At 50.9% G+C, this 8,282-nt stretch overlaps 3 protein-coding genes across 3 annotated transcripts; 1 reads left to right on the plus strand and 2 right to left on the minus strand.

Annotated features, from left to right (window-relative positions):
• Positions 1-876: 876 nt before the first annotated feature.
• LOC136533409 (uncharacterized) lies at positions 877-2,110 on the plus strand. The gene is made up of 5 exons (XM_066525962.1): positions 877-906; positions 996-1,169; positions 1,247-1,636; positions 1,724-1,933; positions 2,018-2,110. Exons 1-5 carry the CDS (start codon positions 877-879, stop codon positions 2,108-2,110), a joined length of 897 nt encoding a protein of 298 aa, XP_066382059.1.
• An 875-nt stretch (positions 2,111-2,985) lies between these two features.
• On the minus strand, positions 2,986-3,782 carry LOC136533407 (uncharacterized). The gene is made up of 2 exons (XM_066525960.1): positions 3,200-3,782; positions 2,986-3,008 (listed from the first exon to the last, which is right to left on the minus strand). Exon 1 carries the CDS (start codon positions 3,703-3,705, stop codon positions 3,301-3,303), a length of 405 nt encoding a protein of 134 aa, XP_066382057.1. The 5' UTR covers positions 3,706-3,782; the 3' UTR covers positions 2,986-3,008; positions 3,200-3,300.
• Positions 3,783-6,469: 2,687 nt separating this feature from the next.
• On the minus strand, positions 6,470-7,039 carry LOC136533411 (uncharacterized). The gene has a single exon (XM_066525963.1). It carries the CDS (start codon positions 6,928-6,930, stop codon positions 6,580-6,582), a length of 351 nt encoding a protein of 116 aa, XP_066382060.1. The 5' UTR covers positions 6,931-7,039; the 3' UTR covers positions 6,470-6,579.
• Between the last annotated feature and the right edge of the window lie 1,243 nt (positions 7,040-8,282).

Raw genomic sequence — 8,282 nt, forward strand, 5'->3', positions numbered from 1 at the left:
ATAGATGCCAGAGAGAACGCATCGGACAGGAGGCGGCAGAGGGCCAGGAGCAGCGGCAGTGGGAGCAGCAGCAGGAGGGGCCGGCCTCCTCTACTCAGGCCACGTGATGTGCCGGAGGAGGAGCGCCGTACCACGGACTCCTCGGAGGACGCGCAGGTTCTGGCGACAGACGAAGTTTGGGCGACGGACAGCGAGGGAGAGGCATAGGAGGGCGGCGAGGCCGGAAGTAGTTCCACTACCTCTGCTGTGGCTAGCCCCTACTTGCGAGGTCCCTCAAAACTCCCTGGGCCTCCGCTTCCTCCCCTACGCCCAGTGATCCGCCCCCAGGGGACAGGTAACTAACTTTAGATTTAATCACAGCTACTTCATATAACCTATTGAAAATTGTCAGAGGAACTAATAATGTTTGTTAATGACTTGTGCAGGCACTGGGAGGTTGTGTCGCCTGGTGACTCACGCAACCCCAACCACATCTTGGGGCTTGTGTGCAGGCATTATTACCCTAGCATTGTCACGCACAAGGGGACTGTGGGGCCGGTCAAATCGTGGGACCACTACAAATCTGCCCCCGACGCAGATTATGAAGACAAGCAGGAGCGGGTCAGGAGAGAGTTCTGGGTAAGTCTCGTTCGCACAACTTTGATCAATACATCGCATTCATTTGACACTTTTTGACATAATGAATTGATACATTGTGTCTGTCTGTAGACTTTTTTCAGGTGTGAAGAGGGACAGGAGGAGAGGGCGGAGAAGAACTTGGTGAAAAGTGCCAGGAAACGCATCAGCGACATGCACTACGAGGAGCGCCTCACTTGCATCATCAAGTACTACACCACGCAACTTGGTCAGAAAGTTAGCAAGACACAGGCAAGACAGATGCCTCTGACCCGGGAACAATTCCTTGAGGTAAATGAAGAAGAATAATACTGATTCGTTTTGAGATTAAGTAGCTTTCATTTGGTCGTCTTACATCTCAAATTCTTTATGACATGTAGATGATTCCATGGTGGTGCGAGTCCTTTGCCGACTGCTGGGAGATGATCGTGGATAGGTGGTTCACAGAGGGTTATATCCAGGAACACGAAGCCCACCGGGAGCGGGCTTTGCAGGCGACAGGCCCCACACACCACCAAGGCAGCCGCAGCCTCGGCGCGTACAAGCAAGCTTGGGTACGTGAATTCATTTTTAGTATTCTAACGCTCCATTCTGCATGTTTCTTCTAATCATCTTGTTGTCTTTCTCGCAGTCGGCGTCGCATGGTGGCCAGCCTTTGTCCACGTTCATAGCGTATGGACTGGCCTGCAAGGGAAACGCGACTTCCGCTGTCACCTTCAGCCCGGATGACCCACCCGAGTCGTACAGCAACCCGAGCGCCCACACCCGCATCAGCTCCTACGTGTCGGAGGCAAGGTCGGTCCTGGGGCCAGACTGGGATCCGAGCACCGACGACATTGATGGCACGACTGTCATGAGGATCGAACAGGGCAAGAAGCATGGGCGGTACTGGCTTGGCGATGGCACCCTCGAGTCCAGCTCTGTTCCCTCCCTCTCCCAGATCCGAGCAAGTACCCCGAGCGGAGGCCCGGCCATACGCCAACGACCATCCCCTTCACAGCAGCGGGTCGACGCACTCCAGGTTAGTCCAGTTTAACTCTTCGTACATTGATCTTTACATAACTTAGTTACCTTTACATTACTAAAACATTCGATTGAAATGTTGTAGGCCGAGAACGAGAGGATGGCTCAGGAGCTGCGGGACCTAGCAGCGAGGACCGAGGTGGCCGAGCGGGAAAGACAAGCCGAGCGGGCCGAGCGGGAGAGACAGGCCAAGCAGCTGGCGGAGATTACGATGTTCCTGCAGAACTTTGGGCAAGTGAACAATGTACCTGTGCCGATGTTCGCTCCAGCGCCGCCGCTAGTTGTATCTAGTCCAGTGAGTATGAATCCATATTGCTTCGACTAGTGCTTTCATTAGATGACCCACTCTAAGCGCCTGATTCTCTTGTCCTTTATGCAGCCTCCGTCGGCGGGTTCGAATAACCCATCTCAAGCGCAAGCAGGCGGTGCCGAGTTTCCTTCACCAGGCACTCAGTTTCCTCCCCACCTTTAGTTTGTATCTCTTTTTCATCGCTTGATGGACATGTGATGCACTGTGATCCACTATCGACTTGTTTCGATGGTAATTGGACCTATTATGTTTGTGATGTCGTGTATGTGAGATATTGTATTCGCGATGTGATATATATATGTGTGGGATTGAGTTTGTGATGAGATGGATGTGATATATATGTGCTATATTGTCTTTGTGATGCTTCAGATGTGATATATATCTTTTATATGCTGTGTTTGTGATTATAGAATCAAAAAACAAAATAAAAAATTAATTTTTGAGGCTTTGCCGGGTGCCCTGGCCCTGGCACTCGGCAAAGCTGGGAATTCTCAAAGCTGGGAATTCCCAGCTTTGCCGAGTGCCAGGGCCAGGGCACCCGGCAAAGTTTTTTCAAAAAAAAAAAATTCTTTGCCGGGTGCCCCATGACCTGGCACCCGGCAAAGAAATTACGAAAAAAAATAAAAAAAAACTCTTTGCCGGGTGCCCCCGCGGTGCGACACCCGGCAAAGAAATTATAAAAAAAAATAAAAATAAATCTTTGCCGGGTGCCTCCCCAGCACGGCACCCGGCAAAGAAAATTTGAAAAAAAAATTAAAAAAATCTTTGCCGGATGCCTTTGACATGGCACCCGGCAAAGCAAGGGATGACGGAGCCGACGCCGTAACGACCACTTTTCTTTGCCGGGTGCCGGGTTTGCACTCAGCAAAGTCTTTGCCGGGTGCCCGATAAAAAGCACCCGGCAAAGAAATCTTTGCCGACTAATTTTTTGCCGGAGGCTCTTTGCCGAGTGCTGCACCTGACAAAGGCTTTGTCGAGTGCAAAGTAGCCTTTATCAGGTGCATTCGGCACCCGGCAAAGCGCCTGAATCCGGTCGCGCCACACCAAATGTCCAAATAGCCTGCAACATCATCGATCAGTCGACTGAAACACGATTGTGAGGTCCATGCCCATTGGTACATATTATTTCTTTTCTTTTTTTGGAAAAAAAAGAGAGAGAAAGACCCTATGTTATTTCGTCAAGAAAATTAAATTAGTTCATATATGCCCATTGGTCTCTGTCTGCATATATATTATATAGTCCGTACGTACCTCAAATATTTACCAAACAGAGACCCGATCATGTATGCAAGCACATCAACAAGCAAGCGAGGGGCGATCATCAGCCGATCACTCAGGTGGAGGTGCAGTGCTCAGAGGCGTCGACGCTGCTGACGAAAGAGGAGAACGAAGCCGCCAGCGGACGTCACCACAGCCGCGGCCCAGACGCCCACGGCGACGCCAGGCCACGTCATCACGCTGGCAACCTTCCACGCGAACATCAAGGTGAGCAGCGTGCAGAGCGCCCAGACCCTGCGCCTGAGCCCTTCCCTACGGACAGCCGCCTCCGGCGGCGCCAACAGCTCGTACTCGCGAAGGAAGCGCAGCAGCAGGAGAAGAGCGCCGTAGCTGACGATCACGAACCCTACGGAGGCGACGTCCCCTGCCGCCGCCGCCCTGTAGGTGGCTGCGGCGCAGGTGGCGGTGAGGAGGACGGCTCCCGCGAGGCCGAGGGCGCCGCCTGCGGCGTCCACGCCGGCGACTCTCTGATCCGCCATCCTGCAGTCCTGCCTGCGTGCCTCTCGATCGCTGCTTCAAAGTAGTGCTAGCAGAGAAGTGATAGATGCTTGGAGAAAGTCCTGAGTTCGTGCTAACTATCTCCAACAATGCCACCTACAATATAAGACCTATTGCATGTTTGGTTAACGCTACAGATAAATGGTTCAATATCTATTTTTTTTTGTCTTCTCCAACAACAAGACCCAAAAGATAACCCTATCTGCAAATGGGTCTCCAGAAGAGAAGACACTCAGATCTAGGTTATATCTCTCCTGGCACCTAAAATGGGTCTCATGTGTTGGAGACCGATACAATATAGTCGAAGACCCATTTTGGGTTTGGGTACCCTTATGGGTCACCTGTTGGAGACAGTCTAAGATCAGTGGCGGAGCCATCGCCCGGCCACCCCGGGCGGCCGGCCGGGCTCGTCGCCGAAGTTTAAGAGGAAGATTTCTTTATATCAAAGTAGAACCCCGTAATTTTCTAACTAAATATTTTTGCATAATAAGAATCGCTTGGGCTCCTAAAAACTTCCGGCCCTGTTCGCTTCGCTGAAAAATAAGCTGAAACACTGTTCCGACTGATTTGTTGTGAGAGAAAAACAATGTTCCGACTGAAAAAAAGAAGTTGAAAAATATGGATTATAAGAGAAACGAACAGGGCCTTTAGGTTGCAGGCTTGTATGCAGGCAGTTGAATTCAAGGTACGTACATGATTTTTTGTTTTTTGAAAAAATGGTACACACACCACGACTTTCGTGAATGAAAGCGTGAAAGAGGGACACGCTACCTTCGCTTGCTTGCATTGGAAGGCAAGCAACATGTAATAATTTGTCTCTTTTTTTCATTTATCTAAAATATAATTTCGGAAAAGAAAAAGAATAAAGGAGGATTCCAACATGGGTTTGGCCCACCAAGGACTGCCATGGTAACTGTCAGCTATACGTTTTTTTTTTTTGAGAGAAAACTGTCAGCTATACGTGGGCCTTGTTGACCGTTCCTCCGACAAAGGACGAACCGTGGGCCCAACTGAAGCTAACGTTTATCGGGCTTTCGGCCCAACCAGACACAAGCTCTCGATCCTGGAATGTGGAATCCACTGTCGGTCCAGTGTTTTTGTTTTTTCGAGTCAAAGGAGGCAACGATTTTTCCGGTTTATTAGTGGCACATGCTGAACTGAACGTGTGGAAACGACAAAAAAAGAAGGCACACACGCGTTACATGCACGACGATCCACATCCACGCCTCACACGCGTTCGTGCACAGACGTGCAACGTGTGCCTTCTTTTTTTGTGGCACATGCAGTAACACACAGCAGCGTTCAAATTCAAACCAACGTACCGTACGTGTCGTGTGGAAGGCACATCCAGCCGACTGAACCAAAAGCGCGCCACCGTCCATACGGCATACCCGTACTGTACTGACCACGCTGATATATACTACGTATTCCCTCCGTCTCTAAACAAATGCATGTCCCGCACTTTGACATTGTAAGAAGTCAAACATTCTCAAGTTTGAAAGAAAGAAAAAACCCGTTGTATTGAGGATTTCTTCTGTCTTCTCCCCTTCTCCACCACAAGATGTACGTTTGGCAAGATTTTCTCGATTCTCATAGTTCAGAGTTTGCAGATACGATTTTAATTGGAAATAAACACGCCCTAAGTCATCCTAGATGCCTTGCCATAGATGTATATGTCGTCCATCACTTAAATAACAGTGTTATTAAAATCTATAATAAATCAAAAAATATGATCACCTAGGTCAAGTATGACTACTTAACTCGAATAAATAGGTCCTATCATAAAGAACCTGAACCTAGCCAACTCAGCTCGCAACAAAGCATGGGTACCTTGGCAGGCCCCCTCCCCGCTAGACTTGTTGTACACCGTTGGTCACATTTGCGATTGTGACAGTGACCAACTACTGTCGGTGAGAGACTTTGATTTGTTTATTTGAGCTGTCGGATAAAAAAAGCTGTTTTTTTCTACTTTCTATTAATTTTTGTAATACAAATTTTTAAGTATACCAAAAACCAGAACAATTCTTCTCAACGTGTTTTTTAAACTTTTAGTTTTGTCCTAAGAAGACAGCTTTCCGGCTTTTCGAAAGCCGGTTCAAAGTTAGACTATTTGGTTTAGCTTGAAAGCTGGTTCAAAGTTAGACTATTTGTTTTAGCTTGCCCGAGACCACCGAAAAGCTAGAAAGTAGGCCCTTTGACGCTTGACGGTGTAGTGGCGACCATAAGTGCAGATCCTATTCCTATCCAGGACAGCGGGCGGAGACGGAATTGTATATAGACGTGCTGAATCTGAATGGAATGTCCAGCAGCGCGCACGTTCGCTGGCCATTATGCGCGGTGCGTGTCACAGCTAGCTCACAACCACGTTGTGCAAGGTGTGGTCACTGGTCAGCCGATTAGCCGAACCCGAACGGAACACTGCCCGCGCAACCTGTGTAAACCAGCTTATACTTTTATTCCAGTGGTGGGAGCTGGCCGGCCGGGGTTCGAACCCCGGTTCTGCACCGCTTACTTCGTGCAAGCAAATAATTTCTTATTGCCTCGCATGCGGATGTTCCAAAATAGTGTCACGCTCGAAGCCTGATGACTTCAAGTACTTCTTAGCTGCGTGAGTTCTCTAAGTATAGGAGCTAGGATCTGGCTTACGTTCAGAGTGGTGTGCGTGTGTCCGTAAGTAAGTTCAGATACTACGGCTTGTACTCGAAGGGACGAGGCACAAAAAAAAAAAAACTTATACTTTTATTATCGCAACTAGTGCACTGGGGGGAATACAGGTAAAGTACATAAAGGAAAAGGGGAAAATGAATATACGACAGCCGTAACAGTGTCTCGACTATGGCTGAATGTTCGATCAATCAATTGAGAAAAAATGCCCAGAACCCTCCTGCGGCCGTGACGACGGCCATGACCCAGACAGCCACGCGCACCGGTGGCGGCATGAGCGGCGCCACCCTCGAGGCGAACATCACCGTCAGGAGCGTCGTGAGCGCCCACACCGCGGCCCTGATCTTGGTATCCCTCCTGCGCCCGACTCCCTGCTCGAACTGACGGAGACAGAGGAAGAGCAGCCAAAGCGCGACGTCCGCGGCGAGCACGAATCCCACGGAGCCGGCGTCGCCCCAGGAGTTGTAGATGGCGAACGCCGAGTTGAAGGCCAGGGCGCCCAAGCCCAGCTTGGTCAGGGTGGAAGAACGTCGGTCGGCCATGTGAAATGGAACGATGTTCCGCGCGCGGAGAGGGGGACAAAGACAGCGCAAGAGTTCATATGTTGAACAACTACTCTGCCGGGGCAGGGTCAGGGGCCGGGGAACGAATGGCGCCGGGTGTGCTTTTATAGGGAACTGGCCATTTGCATTAAGGAAACCAAAGTTTCTCTTGGCAACCGCGTAAGCGCCACGCATACGGTGACTATCGGCAGTACTAAAATATTTTGAGTGGAAAGTTCAAATCTGAATGCTGCAGCGACGGGCCGGATCACGCTAGCACACAAGCCATGTACAGCGGCCACATGGGTGTCCAGTCCAGACCTGACCTCACCACCTGCTGTGCTGCACCAACTGGCCGGAGACAGACAGCCTGCTTGTTCGTGACTTCAGGATTCACCTCATCTTGCCACTCGGCGCTACCGTAGTCCGGAGCACGAGCGCTACCATCCAGCCTCAGGTAATTCAGAGTCATCATCTACTACTAGTACTCAAATAATTTCAAGCGAACCATGGAGAGCATAGGTGGAGGGGAGTAGACGCCCGGCCGACGAATGGAGAAGCGTCCCGCCGGACGGCCGGAGACACGGGCCCTGCTCCCTGCAAGGTGAAGACTTGGGCCTATCATTATCACCCTGCCTTCTCAGCTCCGCTTTGCGTAGTCTATACGCATGTTGCTGCTGCTCCGAGGCATACTCGCAGAAATTGCAAGCACGGATGAAGAGGGCGAAGAAGCCATCCGGCCGAGGTGGCCACGGCGAGTCCCGCTCCCGCCACGGCCTCGGCCGCACGACGCCTCGCCAGGGCCGCCGCCGCCCGCCGGCGCCGCGCGCCCCATGGTCGCCAAACGCCCTCACGACCGATCCATGTGTGCACTAGGAGAAGAGGAGCAGCAGGTACGAGTACGCGTACCAAGGCACGGCACGGCAAAGGCGGCCGCGCCCGCCGGCGTCCCCAGCTCGAGCTCGGGTTGGTAGAGCAGCAGGCCCCCTGGGCCCTATCTCTATTTGAGCGCGTCGAAGCCGGATCTCGCGATCCACCAGTCTGCCGCCGTCCGGGTCCGAGGTTTGAGGGCGAAGCAAGGAGGGACTGAAGGAGTTCGGACAGACGAGATTTGACCAGTATTCGCCTAGACGCTACCGACTCTACAGCACGGCCAAATGTGGGGCCAAAGTGCTTGTTATTATATAACACAAAGTCGGTAGAAAATGGTAGAGGCACAGATCAGCAAAGGAGGGGAATTACATGGCGTTGCAACAATCTTGAGACAAGATCCATATCGATATTTGAAAGTGACGTAGAATAGATCTTTCCAAAAACAAGAAAGTGATGTAGAATATTTTTTTTGAACCTTT

The sequence above is a fragment of the Miscanthus floridulus genome, unplaced genomic scaffold (assembly GCF_019320115.1).
Source record: "Miscanthus floridulus cultivar M001 unplaced genomic scaffold, ASM1932011v1 fs_877_2_3, whole genome shotgun sequence".
NCBI classification, from domain to species: domain Eukaryota; kingdom Viridiplantae; phylum Streptophyta; class Magnoliopsida; order Poales; family Poaceae; genus Miscanthus; species Miscanthus floridulus.